Genomic DNA, 24,432 nt, shown 5'->3' on the forward strand with positions numbered 1-24,432 from the left:
ACTCACCCTCATGTCGTTCCAAACCTCAATCAAACAGTTTCTATAGTAGGGGGAAAAATACTATGGAAGTAAATGGGAACCACCAACTCTTTCATTTACCAACAATCTTCAAAATCTCTTTTGTGTTCAACATAAGAAAACAACTCATACAGGTTTGGATCGACACAAGGGTGAGTAAATGACAGAATTTTCATTTTTGGGTGAAATATCCCTTTAATTGATTTGTGCAAAACTTTATACATCCCACCCCGTTTCGGTCTAGACAATTGGGATGATGTCAACATGTAGACTGCTAAAGAAAAAAAAAAATCAGAGACCAGACTTTGTTATAATTTGACAGAAAATGTTTATTTCTCCATTCAAAGAATAAAAAAAAGGTGATTAGTTGAAAACAAGTCTACATCCAAACTGAGGAGTGGGAAGGGTGAGGAAAACCTAATAATGCTTCAGCAGACTTTCTGAAAATCATAAGCTAAATGCATTTCTCCATCGCAAAATGTCTAAATTAAATCAAATAAAATTCTTTAAAACAAAAAGAAAGCAAAAAGGAAAAACTTTTAAAGTCTAAAAAAAATCTTTGTGCATGTGCACAAAACAAAATATATTAAACAAAAGTATATTAAACACTTAAACAAAAATACTTAAAACAATTTTAAATAAAATTAAAAAAGTAAAAAAAAAAACTAAAACAAAATGATAGGGTTTTGTTTGAACACAGGTCTGCTTGGCAGCATATTGTTATTACAGTAACAGGAACAAATGCATCAGTGCATTAATCATTTAGAAACTGAGTTTTTTTCAGTTGACAGTTTTAGATAACCAATTCCAAATATTTATAAATACAGCATGATTTTATAATCAGACTACACAACTTTGCCTTTGTTTTTAAGGTTAACCTTGTTCTTTTGAATTAAATGTCTAACAGGGTTGCTTACCAAATCTGTGAAATACATCTAAAATGTTAAAAACTAAAAACCCTACACGGTGGAGCAGCTTACAAATATGTATAGATTTTAAAAATGAGATTGTCAGAGCTAGTGTTTAATGATGAGAGAAGAAACCTTAAGATGCAACTGCCATTGATAGGGATGAACATGCATATTGCTTAAACAGGCATTTAAAAGCACAACAGTTAAAACATGATCAAAACAACTAAAAACCTGGGAAACCTTTTCTAAATTCCAAGCCCCATCAACATAGAATGACGTACTTCAAATTGCATTTATTCTTATGTCATTTTCTATTTTAAGTTAAGCGGGACTCACCAACACTGTCCTCCTGGAGACTGGACAATCTTCCCAAATTACATGCTATTACCGCAGATTAGTTTGCTTTGCTAAAATTATACTCCGTGTTAAAGTTAAGTTCATTAAAGAAAAAGCTGTTTCTCTCATGGTAATTAATTAGATTACCATGTACAAAAACAGCCTTCATAACTTCACTAGATTCCCGTGTTTGAGGGGGAACAACACACAGTCCTTATAAGAGAAAGTGCATATCAATAACACTAACTAAAGTTCCTAAAGCATTTTAGTTATTAACTCCCTAGAATTCATTTTAAAAACAGCAGAGGCAAACAACTCGATCTCTACAGTGAATTCTTGGTGCAGGCTTTCTGAAATCAATCTTAACAGTATGTTTGCAACACAAAAGGAATAAAAATAATGCTTAAATACAGACTACAGCGATCAATTGGGGAAAAGGATTACTTTATCAAGAAACCTCAGTGCCCTTCGTGCTATGCACGTTTCAGTTAAGCAAAAAGAGGAAGCATTACGTGAACAGAAAATCAGCAATTCTATTATGGTTTCTTTACAGGCTGCAGCAGAATTATCAGCAATAAATGAAATAAGCAGTTTCTTCATGGAATGAAAATATAGCTTGATGTAATCTGGAGTTGTGGAAAGTAATTAAGCAGGCAGAAAATGCAGAAATATGTACTTATGTCATAATGATTGCATGCTTCGCTCATGAGCCAACCCTATAAACATATTAAATTACCAGTTAAACGAACAACTTTTAAAGTGACGGTACACCCAAAAATGAAAATTCTCCATGAAGTGACTCTGTAAGAAAAACCTATGCTGTGTACATCACAAAATAATACTGAGACTTTTAGTGAATAACTACATTTTAGCCAGTCTCAAAAAAAAAAAAATGTCCTAAAATTGTCCTATCAGCAGCACTATAATGCACTTTTTGTTATGTATGTAAAAGAACGATTGCGCCATTTAACATCTTAAAGATATATACTTGTTTTGATTGACATGAGGGTGAAACTTTTCATTTTTGGGTGACCTGTAGCTTTAAGAAAACATGTTGTTCAGGCACAGTCTGCCACTTGTAGCAGATGTTGTGTGTGTGCTTTTGGCATCTAGCCGAGAAGCCAGGCTTGGCTAAGGCTGGACTATTGAATGGCATCGTTTTTGTCCAATAAGCAGCTGGTGAATCTCGCCTGAACGATCCCTCCCTCCCAATTCAAGATCCCTGAGCTTCACGATTCATTCCCATTCTGAGCGAGTCAGAAGCCAAACAGTGACCGTAAAAAAAGGTTGATTTCACATTAACGCTCTTTCAAATCCTCTTTCGCAGAGCTGGAGGAAGCGGGATCGCTCCAGATGACAAACAGTCACACGTCTTTGGCTCTAACAGCAGGTAGTTCCCACAAACAGACATGGATGAGCTCCCCAGTAACCCTCCCGTAGATTTGACCTGCAAATAAAAAAAAAGTGTTCAAACCATGGCCAAAGCTGCTTTTGTTTGAGGTTTTAATTTACCATTGGGGTTATTCTCACCTAATAGTTGGTTCCCATGTCAGCTGGGGTGGCGTCTACACACCATAGCAGGCCGAAAGCCTCTCCTTCAGCAGCGGAGGAAACTGTTCAGAGAACTGCTGCCAGTTATCCTCACCGACCTGATCCTTGAAGCCGTGCAAAATCTAGACGAGAAATGGATCAGTTCTGCTGAAGCATAGCAGATAAGTGTGCTTCTATCTTGACCAGCTGTGAAGCCATCTAAATCAAAGATGTTCGTTACAGAAGAGCATGTGTACCTTGTAGAACATGTCTCTCAAATCATCTTTTGGAGTCACCCAAGAGGCCACAGCGTCACAGAAAAAGATGAAGTCCTGCATCCAAAAAAAAAGTTCCATTGAAGCCAAACTGTAACTTTCAGCTCAATAACTCGATTTATTGTTTATATTTTAGATTTAATAAACTATATTTCTATTTTATGGTAGTTAGTACATAAGAAAATGTAGAGAGAAAAAATAAATACATTTCAGATATTTGTTAAAGTATGGAAATTTTAGTCTAACAACCCAACTTATTATTTAGATTTTAATTATAAATTGTATCATCGTTTATTTTAGGTTAGCAAGTGCATAAAGTAAATGACAAATTATATTTATATTGCTTTTTTACTGATTTTGCTATATAGTATATATGTCATTAAATTTATACATTATAAAGGTTATAAATTAAATGCACTTTTTAATTACAAACTATTAAATAATTAATTAAAAGTTCAATGAAGTTAAATTAAAATGTATCAATTTACTTTACATTGTGAATGTCTTACAGTTCATCAAATCTAGTGTGATTTTATTGTAATGATTGGGTACATAGATTTTGGCGTGTCCAATAAATGTATAAAATCAAATAAATATGAAAAATATATAATAAATCAGTTTTTAATTTGGATAACAGATTTGCTCTTGAATGACTTCCCCTTGTATCCTCTCACCTGTACAACCCCTCCAGGATTTACCCCAATCATTACACAAATGCCCCTGAAGGCAGAGTCTTTCTCTTCATTGTCCCGAATGTTTCTAAGTGATGTGCACCTAGGTTAAAAAAAAAAAAAAAAAGGTATGTTTAGAAAGTTTAGTAGATTTTTTGTGCGTTACACCTAAAAGGATAAATTAAGCAACGTTTAGATCTAATCAAGGATATGTTGATATGGGTTTTATTTTAAATCAAGCTGTATTGCATCACTTTAAGGGTTAGTTCACCCAAATAGCAAAATTATGTCATTAATAACTCACCCTCATGTCGTTCCAAACACGTAAGACCTCCGTTCATCTTCGGGACACAGTTTAAGATATTTTAGATTTAGTCCAAGAGCTCTCAGTACGGTATACTGTCCATGACCAGAAAGGTAAGAAAAACATCATCAAAGTAGTCCATGTGACATCAGAGGGTCAGTTTTTAAAGCAGTGAAAATATATTTTGGTCCAACAATAGCAAACTTTACGACTTTATTCATCATTGTCTTCTCTTCCGTGTCTGTTGTAAGTTCAAAACAAAGCATTCTGGATATCAGGTTCGCAAACGAATCATTCAGTTCACCAAATCGAACTGAATCGTTTTAAACGGTTCGCATCTCTAATACGCATTAATCCACAAATGATTTAAGATGTTAACTTTTTTAATGTGGCTGACACTCCCTCTGAGTTCAAACAAACCAATATCCCGGAGTAATGCATGCACTCAAACAGTACATTGACTGAACTGCTGTGAAGATGAACACCGAGCCGAGCCAGATAACGAACAATAGACTGACTCGTTCACGAGTCAAGAACCGTTTCTGTCAGACGAGTCCGATTCGAGAAACGAGGAGCTGATGATACTGCGCATGTGTGATTCAGCGTGAAGCAAACCAACACACAGAGCGCCTGGTGACTGATTCTGAACTGATTCTGTACTAGTGTTATGAGCGCGGGTAAACCGAAGGCTTGAATCAAGGGCAATCAAGGGCAATCATCGCCAATGACGCCATTACGTTGAGCGCAAAAGAACCAGTGAACCGTTTTCTACAACCAGTTTATTGAAAGAACTACTGGTGATCCGAACACCGATGCAACCGGTTCTTGACTCGTGAACGAGTCAATCCTTTGTTCATTATCTGCCTCAGCCTCTGTGTTCATCCTCAGTTCTCTCTTCACAGCAGTTCAGTCAGTGTACTGTTTGAGTGCATGAATTACTCTGGGACAGTGGTTTGTTTGAACTCAGAGGGAGTGTCAGCCATATTAAAAATGTTAACAGCTTTAGTAATTTGTGGATTAATGCGTATTAAAGACGGGAAACGTATAAAACGATTCAGTTCGATTTGGTGAACTGGTTCAAAAAGATCCGGTTACATCGAATGATTCGTTCGCGAACCGGATATTACAAACTGCTTTGTTTTGAAATCTCACAACAGACATGGAAGAGAAGACGATGATGAATAAAGTCGTAGTTTTTGCTATTTTATGACCAAAATGTATTTTCGATGCTTCAGAATATTCTAACTGAACCTCTGATGTCACATGAACTACTTTGATGATGTTTTTCTTACCTTTCTGGACATGGACAGTAGACCGTACACACAGCTTCAATGGAGGGACTGAGAGCTCTGACTAAATCTAAAATATCTTAAACTGTGTTCTGAAGATAAATGGAGGTCTCAGGGGTTTGGAACGACACGAGGGTGAGTTTTTAATGACATAATTTTGCTATTTGGGTGAACTAACCCTTTAATTTTAAACAGATTAACAAACAGGAATTAGGATTCGCCATTTTAATTAAACGGCTACAATGTCTATATTATTCTTTATTGACTAGCAAACAGTCTCTGACAAAAGTAACTTATCGATAAAGGAAACTTGTAAATTGTCAGGTATATTTATAAACCGCTACACAGAGAGACCACTGGATTACACGGCTGATCAAGCAGGCAATGAAAACATTAATGTTTATATTATCAATTAATGGAGTACTGCATTATGGTTTAAATGTAAACTTGCTTATTTTTAAACAGTTTAAATATTGGTGCAATTATAGAATTATTAGATAAACCTAGGTTTATTCCAGATTTAAGATGAATCCTTATTGGTGCATCCCACCCTCTTTAGTTTGAATTGTATTAAAACAGAACTAGTTCACACATAAGAGACATGTAATGGTGTATTCAACATCTCACCAGGGGCGAATGAACTGTGGCAACATGGGGGCAACTTCCTGTGGACACACATATCCGAGCCGACCAATCGTAATGGCTGTTTCACCAAAAAAATTTAACAAGTACAAAAAAGGGACATGAGTGTGTTTCAAAATCTCAAGCTAAAAACATTAGCTGCAGTCAAAGCTCCAGAAATCAGAACAACACTTCACACAGATAATTTACCCGTGTTCTCCAGCAGAGTTTTGGGTGTATTTGGTCTGTTGATGATCTCCACAAGGTTATTGAGAACCAAGGCCACAAATGGCTGCATCTCCATACCTGGGAAAACACCAGACACATAAAAGCCCAAAATGACAAGGGACAGATATCAGATATGCAAATAACTGCACCGTACTCAATATACATCTATGAGAGTGCATAAACACCCACCCATCTGCATGGCGATCTCTCCGATGGCCCATGTGGCATTGTTACACACAGATATGAACTCTGGGTTGAGGTTGAGTCCCAGGACAGGCATGAGCTCAGCTAGAGAGGGTAAACGGACCAATGACAAACTGACCAGCACAACAAACACAGAAGCAACAGCTAGCATGAGAAAGCAGCTCTCCACGCATCTCAGCCTTCACTCAGGAGGAGTCAAAGGTCACAGCTCACCAATGCAGGGCTTCACATGAAGAAAACACGCCTTAGTCAGGTCTCCCAGCAGAGCGAACGAACTCTGACGCACTTCCGGCATGGTGTCCTTTAATCATAGAAGAAATAAAGCTTTTAGGCCTTGCTGATACAGCACACACATAGATGTTCAGCATCAAATGCAAATGCAAAAAAATGCATTTATACATATACACACACTTTTTTTTTTAAATACATATACAATTTAAAATGTGTTGATTTAATTTAATTTAATTTAACCATGCCTGCATGCACTGGAAGAGCAGGGTCATGATGTTGCTGCGTGTGACCAGCTGTTCTACATGAGCTCCGAGTCCCTCGGCCAGACCGCTGAGCAGATCAAGGGCCACGATCATGAAGTCTTTATCAGGGGCCTCGTACTGGTCAGGGTGCTGGTTATACATCTGCAACAAGAACAGAAAGAAGACATCAAGATCTGGAGAATGAATCAAAATGACTGCACGCTGTTAGCGGATCATCCTGCACTGACCATGGCTTGAGCGAGGTTCTTCTGCACCAGGGTGACGCAGCGCTGGTAAACTGGTTCACAGTAGGGCAGGAAGCCGCTCTGTAGTGCTGTGGCCACCGAAGACAGGCACTGAAACAAGACAGAGTAACCAATTCCTTAAGACACTCCAGTTTTTGAAGTAGGAGTATCACAGAATTGGCAGAACTAGTTTACCTCCAGCAAAGGGAACAGATCCTTGTCTTCATCTTTTAACTCATTCCACTTCTGAATAAGAGGGGGCATGAGCTTCTGGATGTATTCCTGTGATACCAAACGGTCACATTTATTTATGCTCCTTGAGCATTTTCATCTCTAAAAAAAAAAAACCTCAAAGCCACAGTGATCTCACCGGCTGGTTAAGATGGTGTCCGACAGAGTCAGCGAGGGTCCCGATGGCGTCGTAGAGGATCAACAGGTTCTTGTGCTGGTACTTGCTGAAGGCAAACACCAGTGTGTCCAGAATGAAGCTCAAGTAGGGCACCAGCTCTGTACAGGCCTCCTCTTCCAGAGTCGCAAACGCACTGATAAAAGGAAAAACCCAAGGATTAACTCAACATGTCTTCTGAAACACCATCCAGACTGAAAAAAGACTGGTTTAACCTGTTAAATGTCACCCCGTCCTGTATACGGGACGCCTACATTGACTATACTATATTACAATCAAATCTAATCTAATCTTGACAAACTATATATCGTTGGAAAGGTCTAATATTTTAACAATATTTTTTGTTAAAAATTATGTAGGAAAAGTTATAGATGAATTTATGACAAGAGTGCCCCCTTAGAAATCTACATTACAAAATGAGCTTTGACCTTTGTTTAAAAAAAAGACTTCCTCGTTGCCTTTTTCTCTATCACATTTTAGAAATCATCAGAAGTTATAGATCACTTGAAAACATAAAATCTCAAAATTCATCCTTCAAACCCCATTTTAAAATCAGACATTACATTACCATGTAAATGGTACATGAAAATCATGTTACAAAATTTTTTCAGTCATGAATTATAAAAATTGAGGTTGGTATCATGCACATTCAAGTCTATCTTCAAAAACGTGAGTGACAGTTATCAGGTTAACATGTTATCTCAGCAGGGAAGCAACCCCAAATCAATCTATAATGGTTAGCTAGTTTAAGTTTAAGAGGGATTTTATAGTCTTATGGTTTATTATACCTAAATTCCATTGTTATTTAAGCATTTATATACCAATACGATATTTAGCCTTAATATTTTCAGTTTAACGAATTCTTATGCGATCTTGTCATTTTTGTTCATTTTTCTAATTAGCTTTTATTTGCTTTAGTCACTGTAGTAGTCTTAAAAAAAACACAATTAGAAATGATGCCATGGCATCATGGTGAAATCAGTTAAAGCTGACGTTAATCTAATATATTTGATTGAAGCTTTGTTTCAGTTATTGATTTTAGTTAACTAACACTAAAATGTATCAAAATATCTCCAGTTTACCAGTTAAAGGCTGCAAGTGTCATACGTGGCCAGACAGGCACGTTAAGATCAGTTATTTAGGTCTGAAGGTCAAACACACCTGCAGGCCGCCTCTTGAACCCTCTTGTTGCTGTCGAGGATTCGTTTGAGCAGCTCGGTCATGAGGGGTTTGAGATAGGAGTCCGGCGGCTGGCTGACCACCCAGTGTGCATAGCGGCTCAGAGTCCAGCAGGCGATGGAGCGGACCAGTGCTTTCTTATCACTCAGACACTGGATCAGGTGAGGAATCAACTCCGGCAGGTACAGGACCATATCCTGCATACAGCCTGTGGACAAGAGAGAGGAGGCGCTCAGAAAGGTCATTTCCCAGACAAACACTGGTTTTCAACAAAGATAAGAACTGTTTTCTGAGCTCCACATCATTATATCAGAATGATCTCTGAAGGATCATGTGACACTGAAGACTGGAGCAATGATGCTGAAAATAATGAAATAAATGAAAATAAATAAAATATACCAGCCTTAATGGAACACCAATTTATATTTTTACAAGTGACTTTTTATAAATAAAAAACATTTAATTAAATTAAAAACGAACTGTCACATGAACTGTCACACTGCAGTTAAAAACATCAATTATTGCATAAGTCTTCAATAGTAGGCCGCACACAGAGTGCAGATTGTTGCATCCAAATCAGAACAAAGAGCAGATTTAGCAGGTTCATTCCCATACCTTCAGCGATGGCTCCCAGCACCAGGATGCCAGACTCTTTAACCACCCAGTCCGGGTGGAACAGCAGCTCCTTCAGCACTGGAAGCAGGTGTGGCAGCAACTCATCCCGAAACACGTTTGCCAGGACATCAAGAGCAGCCGCTGAACACTTACCTGCAGAAGAAATGCACATGTAGCACATAGGATTAGATGTTTCTTCAAGCACCCCTGGAACTGTAAGCTTTGAAAGCTTTTTGTGGATCAGACAGTATGAATACTTGAACATCACTGACATTCATGACACTGTGTGTAATCATCTCCACTGAAAACACCAAGTACGTGAGCAAACCTTGATATCTGCTTACAAAAACAGGCAACATTTCACCAGCATCAGGTTGGTTCCTCATAAGTAGGGCCCTATGAAATCCACTTCATATTTTTCTATATTCTGTTTTTTTTTTTTTTTTTGTTAAAATTTCTTGATTGTTTATTTCGGTTTCAATTTTACTGGACTCAATTTTAAATGTTAAAAAAAATCTATTTTTATTAATCCAAAAACATGTTTAATTAAAATCATGAAACGAATACACTAATATCAATTGATTAAAAATGCAACAAAAATTACATGTTTAGGGCCCTATGAAATTTTTTATTTGTTCTCACCTTATTTTATTACCATTAAATGTATTAAATGCAGTTTTTCTAGCATGTCAAATTTTTTAAATGCATAAAACAACTTAATTTATCAACACTTATTGTTACAATAACCTTATGAATTTTGAATTAAAATTTTTCTAATCATCAAATAAAAGGCATGAAACATTTATTTTTTAGGTAATGAAAATTAAGGGGATTTACTATCAAAATTAAAACATGGAAGAATTATTGTGCAATTATTGCTTAATGTTAATTTTTTAATTTTATTAGTAGTCTTAGTAGTATTACGTACATTCTAGTGAACATAGTAATATATTTCTGTCACAATGTCTTAAAGTTAAACCAAACTTTTATTTTGAAGTTCTGTATATGATATGACGTTAATTTTACTCAAATGAAACTGTAAAATGCTTATGACGTTCTCTCAGAGAAATTCTGTGACACTCCATGTTATACAGTAAGCTTCAATTTTATGACTGGATTACGCGATTCCGCATCACGGAAATCATAGGGACCTATACAAGACACTTACGTAGATTCCAGTCGGACAGACTGTCATCGTCATCGTCATCATCCTCATCACTCTCCTCTCCTTCCTCGCCTTCATCACCCTCGTGCCGAAGGGTGACTGTACGAGACTTGTGAAAGCGTGGCTTTATGTCCTGCTCATTGTCCGGCACGGCCTCGTCTTCCTCCACGTCACCCTACACAGGAAGCAGAAGGTCAGCGTGATGAGACAACTTTCAAAGCTGGACAGCAATGACTGAGTCAAAGGCCTTGGGTCAGACAGTATGAATACTTGAAAATCATGGAGAAATCAGGGATAATGATATCTTCACACCCGAGGCCATGCTGCTGTAGAAGTTCTTGTGAAGTGAAGTAAAGTAACTAACCTTTAACAAAATGATGTCAATCTCCGAGTACTTCATCCCGTTCACCAGAACAGGAACCAGTCTAACAGATTAAAGACAGGAGGTTAAAACTGGACATCAGAATAATTGAAAGTATAGATGGATGTGATGCAGTCATTGGAGGATTAAACGAATAATAAGAGTGTCTCTGACATTTGAGCAACGCATGAGATAATCTCTATGGCCACAGGCAGGAAGTTCAGTTGCTGAATACCGTGCAACAGTAGAAAGTCAACTGACAGATTCCGCTATACTACAGTTATTTTCATTTTAATGTCTTAAATGTCTAAATATTTAAAGAGGGAATTTATTAAAATGTATAATAATTAAAAACTACAATAAAATAATTTGTAAAAAAAAAATTTAAAAAAAGGAAAAAAGCTGGTTTCGCTATTTAAATGTCTTCGGTTTAAATTATTTTTAAATAAAAAAAAAAAGGCAAAAAAAATTGCAGTTATTTTAAATGCCTTATAATGTATAAAATAAAATGCTAAAATAAAGTAATACTAGGTATGTAACAACTCAATACTGATTTCATGATTCGAGTTTCTCACAAGTTTGTTTTCTTTACAAAATTTTATTTAAGACAAATTATAAACAAAAGGTGTCTTAATTATTGCTTTGACAAAATGCAAATTTCTTTGTGAAACAAATGTCAAATAAGAAAACATTTTTTTTTTTTTTTAACAAACCACACATTTAATCAAATAAGACAAATCTTTTCATTTAACCAAAGGCTTTGTCTGTGCTCTTTCCATTCAAAATTGGAGGCAACCACTGGATTTGAATCACAATCCAAACAAAGATGCTGAATACATGCGTCATGAGCAGTTTTTAAATTTAATTTAGATTGTATCATTTGAAATTTTAAAACAAAAACAGAATGTGCTGACTTTAGTTTGGTGAAACTACGCTACATAAAACATCTGCACAAAACCGAAACAGCAGACGAACTGAATGAGACGCAGATTCACTCTCTGACAGCAGGTGGCGCTCGTAGAACAGCAGTGATACAGCGTTTCATTGGTTACCGCCGTAAACAAAGAAGCGCAACTATGAACACTACATTAATATGCATTACAGAGACAAGATAAAGATCTTTTCTAAAGACAGTCAGTTCCTTTCAGAGATCTATTCATATGAACTCCACCGGCAAATTTAACCCGATTCATTTAACATCTATACCGATTTGAACGTAGGGCTGGGTATCGATTCAGATGTTCCAGATCGATTCGATTCAGAAGCTCTCAAATTGATTCGATTTCGATTCGATTTTTCATACTCGATTCTCGATTCAACTCAATTAATAAATGAATGAATGACAGGTTTGCCTCTCGCTCCTTGGTAACATCGCACAAGGCAAATAAGAGAGTGACATCTACTGGAGAAGACTAGTAATTAGATTTAAGGTTAATCTTACGTTCAATGTTTGCAGAAATATGGAAAAAAAATCTATTCGTGGCCTTTGAGAATCGATTTTGAAATCGACCACATTTTAAAAATCTTCAACCGGTTCGTGGTGAATCATTGCATCCCTAAGAAATACAGTAGAATAAAGTTACATAAATGAATAATAGTTTAAAGAATTAAAAAAAAAAAAAAAAATTCCAGAGAACGTGAAAAAGCACCAAGCTGTTTGGCAATATTTTGGACTTTGAAAAGCCTTTTGTATTCGTTTTAATAACAAGAGTTTACCTAATATAACTGTGTTTGTCGTTTTACCGGTTTGTTGTATCCCTTAAAGCAATTGCCGCGCACAGGCATTTAAAAGCTATTTAAAAAGCGAAAGAAAGTGAGGAAAAGCAGAGAAACCCCCCAGGAGAACCCCACCCCCAGGTGATACCGGTATTACTGGTGTGTCACATGTCGATTAACCGGAGGGAAATATTTCCTCCACGTCACAACCCTACATGAAAATAACTTCAGCTTGTAGCCCTGGCTTCTGCATATCACGTCACACTTCAGGATGGTTGCTATTGATGGGTTTGGGACTGTGCATGTTTGTCAACTGAAGCAAATGCACTTTTGATGGGAAAGGTCACTTACTGTGCAAGATGTCCAGACAGGACGTCCTTACAGATGGGCTGCTCAGCCAGCGTAAGCCAGAACTCACAGGCCTCCAGAGCCACATTCTCATCCGGGTCCTGTGTGCGCTGCAGCATGTACTACAGAAACAGTTAACCTCATCAGCATCTCTGACTAGTCTAGATCTACACCATTTCTGGGTCAGCAAGACCCGGTTCACCTCACCTCTACGATACTGCGCATGTGAGGGATGAGTCGGTCCACTCGCACCTCCAGCAGCATGACCAGAGCCCTGCACACGTTCTTCCGCACCTCTGACTCCTCATCTGCAGCCAGCACAAACAGACTCTGGAAAACAGCCAAGGCAGAAAACAGATTCAAATACTGCAGTTACAACAAAGCCATATTTGGACAGCAAAGGTTTCTCGATGGGAGCTGAGGTAAGGAAAACATTTACAGGGGCTAGTCTGTGATTTTATTGCCATCCGAATCCAGAAGGTTGGTGTTTTACTCCCAGCACCAGTGTAAAAAGTCCCAGCCAAAATACCTACTGTTTTTTTTGTTTTTTTTATACCAAGGTTGTAACGCATTTAATTGCAATGTGTGAGTAATTTAATTTCATATCTGTGAGTTTACAAGATGGGGTTACTCCAAAGGATTTGTAAATTGCTTTTTGACCACTGCCAAGACATGTACAGCAACTGCTGCAATTCATGGTAATGTGGAATCATTTTAATTGTGGACAGTTATTACTGAAATGCTAAAGTTTTCAAGTTAACTTTTGAAATGGGCCACTGTTATTATATGGAATAGCTTTTAGTTTTAATATTTATAGCATTAAATTCAAAATTCTGAATATTTTCCAAGCTAATTTTAAAGGGACTGGTCAGTGATTTTATTATAGCCCGAATACATAGTCTGCATTTTTCTCCCACATCAATGTGAAAACAACTCAACTATTTAATGATAAAAACAAAGATTGTGTGACTCAACTAGAAAAAAATACATTTTTAAATAAACTATTATGGTGTGCAAAAAATGTAAATATTTATAATATACCAATAATAAAAACGAATATCAATATTCAAAAGTAACAGTCAAACAATGACCCTACATTTGTTTGTGTTTTATGGTGAGAAATTTTCATGGCTAAATAATATCAGGTTTTTACTATTTATTTTAGCTAAAAACACTGTAAACTCAATTAAAATAAACTCTTCAAAAGAGTTAACTTAATTTAAAAAAAAAAGCTTTAGTTTACCCCATTGTAATTAAGAGTTTGTCTCACATTTAAAAAAAAAAAATGAACATTTTAATTAAAATTTTATTTTTAAAAAGATTTATCAAATAATAGGATATTTTTACACAAAAAGTAACTTTTTTTTGTTTTTTACAGATGACAATCATGTGACTGACCACTTGACCCACAAGTTCACATCTGATATTTAAATGAGGTGCTATGCAATTTACTTATTCACTCCATCGAGGTACCTCAATAAAGGTGTCGATGTTGTCCATCAGGGCTTGTGCTCTTCCGATGATAAACTGGTTCACACAGGCAACTGCATGAGACCTGAGGACACACACGAACAACCATAAGCTTCCAGAACCACTTGATGCAACATATGAAAAATAACTCCATCCGTCCGCTCTCTCTCAGACCGACCTGATCTTGGGGCTGCAGTGTTTGAAGAACTGCAGGAACTTGGGGATCATGATGTTGAGGGGTCGGTTGAGAGCGTCACTGTCCAGGAGCTCAGACGAGTCCTCGCAGATCTTCTGTAAAGCTCCAAACGAGCCCTGCGCGCGAATGAGAAACTAAGATTGAGAGCCACACAACTCGGGAACATCTCTAGATGTGAAACAAAGCGTCACTGCCACTTTGTCTGCATCTTGAATCATTTCCAAACACATTTTTGCATATGAAAATGTGCACAAAATAGAATGGGAAAAGCAGGATAAATGAGTGAGAGGACAAAGGCAGCTATGAAGAGCACAGAGGAAATGCACGGACCTCACAGATGTTGTAGTCCTCTGAACTGAGCATGTTGCACAGCTGAGGCAGTAACTCTGGCCACGTCTGCAGCTCCCCTTTGGTGGAAATCGTTGTGATGAGGATACCTGAGAGACAGGAATTAGCACATTTCCTCATATTGACTGCAAATATAAAATTGCTAGATTTGCACTTGTTTTTCCTACACTGCGTCGCCTCTGGCTTTTGAGAAAACTCAGACAGACAGTCAAATGCAAGCATGAGTGAACCATGTCCATTAGGGCTTTTAGTCCAAACAAAGTGTGCATATTTGTAGGAATACTGGTCTCTTTATTTACGGATACAGGGCTCCAGACTATTATTTGAGAGCAGTGGCTCCAGCACCATGAAGTTCTACAGATGGAGGCACCAGAGCTGGGGGTATTCCAAATAAAGGTAATTTAATCATAAAATTACTATTGTTTTGCATTAATAAGTGCAGTTACTAGTAATATTTCATGTTCAAAAAAAAAAAAAAAAGGGTACAACTCTGACAAAATCTGATTTCTTGATGATTTTATATTTTATAATAGTGATTTTACATAAAAATATAGAGGAAAAGGTAGAAATGAATGACTAATAAGCGCTCATCTGCTGCTGTCTACTGGTTATAATTGTGATTTGATGTATTTTTATTACAATTTTACACAAGTTTGTTTACCAAAGTATATTTTGTTCATCCCAATAAAAATAAAATTCAAACTGGATCATCTTAGAGCTTTAAAGTGCTGAAAATAGTTGTGTGAAATGCTTGAAAGTCATTGAAAAGTGCTTGAATTTCTTTCTCAAAAGGTTGTACAAACCCAGAAATGAATGATGTAATGTATTCAACTATTTCTACCACACACCGTGGTTACAGTTAACGTTACTACTTCTGGTTTCCTGAAGTATGTCAGCACGCTTTATAACAGATTTCTGTGCAGAATTTGAATGATTCTCACTAGTTTTCGCATGAACCTTATCATGGTGTGGTGAATTCAAACGCTTTTCACTGGATCTCACAGCACTGGTACATCTGTGCAGTAACAGTGATGTGAAATCAACTTTGGCTCCCGAGTGAAGCTGTTCTGAGCTCAGACTGGTTTGTTTGCGTCACAATCCGAACTGATAAACAGTCCGTGCTGCGCAGCTGAAACGTAGCACGGTTTAGTTTCGCTTTCGTTTGCCGTTTGATGTTTCTCAAATGCAACAGAAATGACAGAGCTTCTGAGTTGGGTAACGCGGTGGTCACACCAGTGCGACCTCTCACAAAAAATAGTCACGTCGACAGAAAAAATGGACGCAGTCTGGAGCACTGTAATCTCTTCACATATTTTTATATTTCTTTACACAATCATTTCTATTCATTTTCCACTGATTTATGCAATCTGACAAGCAGTAGCTCCTTTTTTAAATGTTCTACTTAAATATAAAATAATTAATAGAATGTTAATAGAAAATTAATAGAATTGTATTCAGATTTTCAATAAGTTGAACTTACATTAATTTTACATCGCTTACTAAACATGCCCCTCTCATTAGCGAAACACGAGTGCAACGTTGATAGATGTCCCTCTAGATACATATGCGTTCTGTGTGGACGACGTAGCAGTGCCACATATAGTGGGCTCACCCAGATAGGGTAACAAAAGCATTAAAATGCAATGACACTTACATCGTCTTCACATTTCATGCACCACTGATAAAGCTGCCTCACGGCTGACGCAGAACAAAAATTCAAATGCAAGGTTTTTTGCATTTGAATTTTTTGTATTTTATTTGACGAATATTTGAAATTACAATTTTTTTTGGGACAGACCTAAGTTGGATATGATCAGAATCCACATTAGATTGCATTCAGAACTAGTTACAAACACTTGATAGTGGTTTGAAGTGAAATGAGTGAAAGCATGGTATTAATTTTATAAATACTCTTATGTAGCTTAATGCTAATGTTAGATCTAATGCACCAGTTACCCTACTGTGAATAATTTTCTTTATGTATTCGATCAGAAGAATTTGCCTAAGACTGTAAGAATTTTTTTTCTTCTATAGAGGCACTTTATTATAAGTGAACATAGGATTTGTGGACCAGGCGTGGATGAAGATTTTCAGTTTCATGTTATGTTTATCTTCACCTACACTGCAAAGGGCCCCTTATGTAGCATTAAATGTTTAACAGGTTTGTTTTGTTAAAATTTCACTTGACATTGTGATTTTCTTCCATCATCTAATTATCTGAACAGCTAAAATTAATTGCGTGTAAAAAGTGTTTGTTTCAGGCAGATGAAGGGTGGGTATAACGTGTGCACATGATCGGGATGGTACCACCTCCACCTCATTTAGAGCCAGGAAATACTCACCGATCGTGGCGCGGATGAGAGGGGAAGGGTCTCCGATGTTGTTTAAACATTCCTGCTTGATGAAGTGTGCAACCGCAGGAGGGAAGTTCTGATAGTGAACCTTCACGTTGTTCTTCAGTATCAGACCGCTGAGAGATCGAGTGGGCTCATCTGTAGAGCGTGAAGAAACTAATCAAATTCATAGCTAAAGACTGTCTAGAACCCTCAAGGAGCAAATGCAATAAGAAGCTTTATGCAAAAACAATTACCCAGACACCCACCTTCAGTTTTCAGCCTCGTCAGGACAAAGATAAGATAGTTGTTGAAATCAGGAAACTGGTTCAGCTGCTCCAGTTTCTGAGAGTTTGAATGAAAGAGAATTAAGACAGATGACATTAGCACATGGTTACTGTACTGTACTAATAATGGTAAGTAAGTGACTGTACGTGAATAGTCGCAGCTCAATATGTACATTGATGCTTCTTTGGTAAAGCAGATTAAATATTTTTTCTTTAAAGCTACATAATGATATCAGGATTTCCATTCAATACATCTTTGTCAGACTGTTATCTGTAATAATAAAGCTACTGATTCTCAATATCAGTATGGTCACCTCCCGTACATCACAAATCCCTTAAGTTCTGTAAGTGGCAGTAAATATTGTGCTGTGTAGCTGAGGATACCTCCTGCACAGCTCGCTGTGTGGTCGTGTTTGGAGACTGCGAGTCTTTCAGGAGATGCAGGACCTGCTGGAGGCCTTGTTCATCCGGCTGCCACTCCATCCTACGCACAGACCACAAAAGACACAATTAGATTCTCCTTCCTTATTTCTTCAAACCTTACTTCCTCATATCACAAGATTGCAACACCTTATGACTACAAAACAACTTTTTCTACTATGTGGACTTTGTACTTCTGCAGAGCAATTTGGTCCAGTGCTAAGGTCTTGCGTATTATGCATCGCATTGCTACATTGTCGAGGGCATAAGAAGTTATGGAGAAACACAATATCAATGCACATGACTATGCATAAAAGCTAAAAGCCATTTCCACAACCAGAACAAACAGTTTAAAACCTGAAAAACAGTGTTTAGTTTAATCTCTATATCAAAGATTGGAGATAAATTTTGTATTATGAAAGGTTAAACCAAAAAGATGCAACAAGATGCAAGAATGCTGTGCATCTTGAAGTTAATCAGTGATAACAACAGAGAAAGCCTATCCAGATACAAATGTACATATACATACATATATATACATACATATATACATACATATATATATATACATATATACATACATATATATATATACATATATACATACATATATAATATATACATATATACATACATATATACATACATATATACATACATATATACATACATATATATATACATATATACATACATATATATATACATATATATATATACATATATACATACATATATATACATACATATATATATATACATATATACATACATATATATATATACATATATACATACATATATACATACATATATATATACATATATACATACATATATATATATACATATATACATACATATATATATATACATATATACATACATATATATATATACATATATACATACATATATATATATATACATATATACATACATATATATACATATATACATACATATATATATATATATACATATATACATACATATATACATATATACATATATACATACATATATACATACATACATATATACATACATATATACATACATATATATATATATACATATATACATACATATATATATATACATATATACATACATATATATATATACATATATACATACATATATATATATACATATATACATACATATATATATATACATATATACATACATATAAATATATATATATATAGTTATTATTATTTCAAATTACTTCCAGGTATGTTTCGTTCTCAATTTCAGATTGAAGAATTATTTTTGTGTGTGTTGTTTTGTTACATGTGTGTGTGTACTAAAATCGGTCTACTACTTTAAAATAAAAAAACAGCATAAAAATTGCTTCTATTAGGGAATGTTTAAATCATTTAACCTTGTGATTAATACTTAAGTATTAAACGGTTTCGTTTTTTAATATATTCAACTTGTATAACTTTTTGCGCATTAAGTCTACGCAAAGTTATTAATAACCCGGTACTTTGTGAACTGAGAAATTGTAGTTTATGCGATTCAATAACAATTCATGAAATCTGCATTAAGGGTCTGACTAAAATGGATTAACCCATATTTGACTTATTATTGTTCATTATTAAATAAAGACATCAAAGCATGAAGAAGAAAGCAATGCACATGGTCATCACGCCTGCATACCAGTCTGAGGCCTTGTCTTTCAATGCAGCTCGAAGACCTCAGACACGACCCGCATTAATAACCTTTATAATAACACCGGTACAATAACAAAAACATCACGCGAAACTTCAAATCCTAAAGCAATAAGTATAGACTTTTTAAGTCACCGAAAGCAGCATTATATTCCTACAAGAAGTGTATATCTTAGTATATGATCTTGCGTGCGCACTCGTTCTGATCCATGCTGCTAACTATTGCCTTGTAAAACTCTCTCTCTCGCTTTAATATATATATGTATATATTATATAATACGTAAAGACCATTAATGATGAAAACTCGGTCGTGTTCACTTACACATGCCGCGCACAGAGGCCTATCGATCAGCTCGTGCAGCGTGGATCGCGCGCTGCCTCTGCCTGGTCTCGCGCAATCAATGGCACATTCAAACACTTCCGCAGCGCGAGCGCTACAGTGAGGAAGTGACGATCTTTCGTCCAACGCAACACTGTAGCCACTGTCGGATAAACTGAATCTGTGAGGGATTTTACTGAAACAAAAATATGGGTAATAAGTCTGACATTGTATGTCTACGCACGTGTTGATAGAAATTGAATCTATATAACTTTTATTTTCTTGGATATTTGATTTTTGTTTTATGTTTACAAATTTGGAAATCAATATTTTCTTTTTTTTACGTTCAAGTTGCAACAAATTGGCGCATAAATTGAATAGAATAAAACATCAATATAAATTTAGCATTAACAGAGGCAAGAAATAAAATCACAGCAAGATAAAGAATAAAATGTAAATGTTTAATAAATGATATAGAAATACAATAAAAACGTTTTAATAAAAGACGAAACACCGATTCAGCCGAGAACCAGGTCCGTGACGTCACGGGAACATGACGGCGCTTAAAAGAGATATCGTCTTTAAAATCAAGTCTATACACTCTTCTGCTGCTCCTTTTGTAAAGTTTTGTGAGTGCGCAACTGAGCATGTGCCGTTTTCTCCCCTGCCTTGAAGAAGAATTGTCTGGTTTATTGTGGTGACTGTAACTGATCTTAGATTCATTCTTGCTCTTTCTTGCTCCTTTTACTCTTGTTTTACAATTTCAAGTTATTATATTCCTCATTGCAGCAGACATGTGTGCTTGGCAAACCTGTGTTTGATGCAAGAAGAGCCAAACTAGCCCCTTGAAATGGCCAGGATTTCCTGTGGCCCCTGCACACTTTTGCACTACCGATTTCTGTACTTCTTATCCTGGTGCACGAGGACAGTGAGGGCTTCATTTACCAATACATTTGACTGTGAGTCACTGTTGCTCTTCATATAATCACTGAGTCACTGAGATCTTGTCACACTGATAAAGGCAGCAAGCCAACACGTCTGTTACTGGTACTTATCTCATGTTTAAATAAAGAGTGTAGACCTTGAGTAACGTTTAATATAAGAAATAGTTATTTGCACCTACAAAAGCTGAATCAACCAAGTGCCTCATGTTTTAAAATATTTTCAAAAGTCATGTAGTGCATTCCAGCCTTTAGGTGACCCAATCTTCCTTTATCTTTAGGGGGAAGTCGTGGCCTAATGGTTAGAAAGTCGGATTCCCAATCGTGAGTTCGAGTCCCAGGCCGGCAGGAATTGTGGGTGGGGAGTGCATGTACAGTTCTCTCTCCACCTTCAATACCACGACTGAGGTGCCCTTGAGCAAGCCATCGAACCCCCAACTGCTCCTCGGGCGCCGCAGCATAAATGGCTGCCCACTGCTCCGGGTGTGTGCTCACAGTGTGTGTGTGTGTGTGTGTGTGTGTGTGTGTGTGTTCACTGCTCTGTGTGTGTGCACTTCGGATGGGTTAAATGCAGAGCACAAATTCTGAGTATGGGTCACCATACTTGGCTGAATGTCAAGTCACTTTCACTTTTTTTTCACTTTTGTCACTTTCAGCTTAATTTCCCTTAAACACAACTGATCCAGTATCCCAACGATATGAGGTCCCTTTTATTTGTCTCTCGTAGGGACATGTATTTTACCCACAGGGCAATTTGTGTTGTATCTTGTCATTTGAGGTTATCTTATGATGCCACCCTACCGTTCTCTGGGGTTCCACCTCTGTCACTAGAGTTATATGTCCACCAATATAACAAAAACAATGGTCCAGCTCATGCACTTGGCCAAGATCCTTCTAGTATGTCAATAAAGTTAATAATAGCTGTGTTTGGAAGTAATATACTGCATACTGAACAGTACTGTATATACCAGTGGTTCTCAACCGGGGCACCACAGCAAACTTCCATATTATTATAGTATTTAATTTGATTTTCAATTTATGAAACTCCATTTATTTATTTTAAAAGTGTGAAAAGTTACGTCAATTAATAAAATCTTAAAACTATGTTTATGGTGAATATACATTTTGTTTGAGTAAAAAAAGTTCTTTAAAAATATGGAATATTTCTTGATTATTTTTTGTGGAGAGCGGAGACAGTGGAAGTGAGGATTTCTCCAGATCTGTTCTGATGAAGAAACAAGGCCATCTACATCTTGGGTGGCCTGAGGATGAGTAAATTCTCAACTAATTGTCATTTTGAACATCAATTGAAACCCATCCAACAAACGGACTATAGAATAATACTCTTAAGTTTGGTCAATATGTGCATTAATTTGAAATGTATTCTGTTGTATATTTGATTTTTCATATTTTCCTGCACTCTTATTGGGTCAGGGAGCATGTCAAATTCAATGGATCTCTCCATCATTTGGTCCTCGGGGAAGTAGGCTATGATGTGTTTTTGGGGTTCAGACTCCACCTACAGCCGTGTGTGCCAATGGACAAAAGGTTCATTTACATTTACATTTACATTTAATCATTTAGCAGATGCTTTTATCCAAAGCTACTTACAAATGAGAACAATTGAAGCAGTCAGGTCAACAATAGAACAACAACAGTAAACAAGTGCCATGACAAGTCTCTGTTAGTCTAGTACAGAATGCATAACCAGTTTTTTTTTTTTTTTATGAAATGACTAGAAAAGAAGGAAAGTGCTAGTATTGGCTAGTAGGTGCTGGCGAAAAAGATGCGTCTTTAGATGTTTCTTGAAAATGAGCAAAAGACTTAGCTGTATGAATTAAGATTGGGAGGTCATTCCACCAGCTGGGAGCAGTCCAGGAGAAGGACCGTGAGAGTGATTTTGAACTTTGAACTTTGGGATGGCATCACAAGGCGTCGCTCACTTGAAGAGCGCAAACTTCTGGAGGGCACATAAGATTTAACCAGTGAGTTTAGGTATGTTGGTGCCATGCCAGTGGTCGTCTTGTAGGCAAGCATCAGTACCTTGAATTTGATGTGAGCGGCTACTGGTAGCCAGTTTAACATGATGAGGAGAGGAGTAACGTGAGCTTTTTTTTGGATCATTGAAGACAACCCTCGCTGCTGCATTCTGGATCAGTTGCAAAGGCTTGACAGTACATACAGGAAGGCCCGCCAGGAGAGCATTACAATAGTCCAGTCTGGAGAGAACAAGAGCTTGGACAAGAAGTTGGGTGGCCTGCTCTGTCAGGAGAGGTCTAATATTCCTAATGTTATATAAGGCTGTGAGAAATTAAAACTCCATGATCTCGCTCCTGTTCCTACGTCTCTTGGCGCCGCCCCATTCGTCACAAAGGCAAATCTGCAGGACCGGGTTGTTGTAGCAATGTGGTCTGTGAAGCTTAACTGATGATTCATCACAACTCCTAGGTTTCTGGCTGTCCTGGAAGGAGTAATGGTTGAAGAACCCAGCTGTATAGAGAAGTTGTGATGAAGCAATGAGTTAGCTGGAATCACCAGGAGTTCAGTCTTTGTAAGGTTAAGCTGAAGGTGATGGTCATTCATCCAGATAGAAATGTCACTCACACAGGCTTAAATGCGAGCAGCTACTGTCGGGTCATCTGGTTGGAATGAGAAGTAGAGTTGGGTGTCATCAGCCTAGTAGTGATAAGAAAAGCCATGCTTCTGAATGACAGATCCTAATGATGTCATGTAGATGGAGAAGAGAAGTGGTCCAAGTACTGAGCCTTGAGGAACCCCAGTAGCAAGGTGGTGTGACTTTGAAACATCACCCCTCCAAGACACACTGAAGGATCTGTCAGAGGGGTAGGACTTAACCCACAGGAGAGCAGTTCCAGAGATGCCCATCTTTCTGAGGGTGGACAGGAGAATCTGGTGATTAACAGTGTCAAAAGCAGCAGACAGGTCTAGTAAGATGAGTACTGAGGATTTTGAAGCTGCTCTTGTCAGTCGCAGGGCTTTAGTAACGGACAGCAGAGCAGTCTCAGTTGAGTGGCCATTTTTGAAGCCAGATTGGTTGCTGTCCCAGAGGTTGTTCTGTACAAGGAACATAGAAAGCTGGTTGAACACAGCTCGCTCAAGTGTCTTTGCAATGAATGGAAGAAGGGATACCGGTCCGTAGTTTTCAAGAAACGCTGGATTTAGAGATTGTTTCTTAAGCAGTGGGCTTACTCGAGCCTGCTTAAATGCTGAGGGAAATGTTCCAGAGTGAAGAGAGGAGTTGATCACGTGAGTAAGTGAAGGTATGACTAAAGAAGAGATTGCTTGAAGGAGGTGAGTGGGGATTGGATAAAGTGGACAAGTAGTAGGATGATTGGACAGGCGAAGTTTGGAAATGTGGGGAAAAGGAGGAGAAAGAGAGTGTGTCGGTCATTGTGAAGTTGTCCTCAGTCTGCGGTGCGGAGAATTGGTCACTGATGGTTCTTGTCTTATTTGTGAAGAAAACTGCAAAGTCGTCCGCTGTAAGAGTCGATGGAGGAGGTGGAGGCGGCGGATTAAGAAGAGA

The 24,432-nt window shown here is 37.1% G+C and overlaps 1 protein-coding gene and 1 non-coding gene across 2 annotated transcripts; both read right to left on the reverse strand.

Annotated features, from left to right (window-relative positions):
* Nucleotides 1-436: 436 nt before the first annotated feature.
* On the reverse strand, nt 437-20,095 carry LOC113052027 (transportin-2-like). The gene is made up of 25 exons (XM_026216273.1): nt 19,951-20,095; nt 17,914-18,013; nt 17,512-17,587; nt 17,252-17,401; nt 14,892-14,998; nt 14,544-14,677; nt 14,369-14,450; nt 13,103-13,225; nt 12,899-13,017; nt 10,835-10,895; nt 10,474-10,645; nt 9,306-9,458; nt 8,673-8,898; nt 7,476-7,647; nt 7,301-7,387; nt 7,109-7,216; nt 6,864-7,022; nt 6,601-6,688; nt 6,373-6,471; nt 6,166-6,261; nt 5,962-6,037; nt 3,745-3,844; nt 3,053-3,127; nt 2,796-2,938; nt 437-2,712 (listed from the first exon to the last, which is right to left on the reverse strand). The coding sequence occupies exons 2-24, from the start codon at nt 18,010-18,012 to the stop codon at nt 2,831-2,833; spliced, it is 2,670 nt and encodes an 889-aa protein (XP_026072058.1). The 5' UTR covers nt 18,013; nt 19,951-20,095; the 3' UTR covers nt 437-2,712; nt 2,796-2,830.
* Nucleotides 10,719-10,786, reverse strand: LOC113056081 (small nucleolar RNA SNORD41). The gene has a single exon (XR_003277656.1). It is a non-coding gene; the product is annotated as a small nucleolar RNA SNORD41 (small nucleolar RNA).
* Nucleotides 20,096-24,432: the final 4,337 nt, after the last annotated feature.

The sequence above is a fragment of the Carassius auratus genome, chromosome 3 (assembly GCF_003368295.1).
Source record: "Carassius auratus strain Wakin chromosome 3, ASM336829v1, whole genome shotgun sequence".
Classification (NCBI taxonomy): Eukaryota; Metazoa; Chordata; class Actinopteri; order Cypriniformes; family Cyprinidae; genus Carassius; species Carassius auratus.

Coding starts and splice junctions, on each gene's coding strand:
- LOC113052027 (XM_026216273.1), bottom strand. CDS start 18,012: ATGGAGTGGCAGCCGGATGAACAAGGCCTCCAGCAGGTCCTGCATCTC. Junction 13,226..14,368: donor ACATCGACACCTTTATTGAG/GTACCTCGATGG, acceptor GCTGTTTTCCAG/AGTCTGTTTGTGCTGGCTGC. Junction 13,018..13,102: donor ACATGCGCAGTATCGTAGAG/GTGAGGTGAACC, acceptor CTGTTTCTGTAG/TACATGCTGCAGCGCACACA.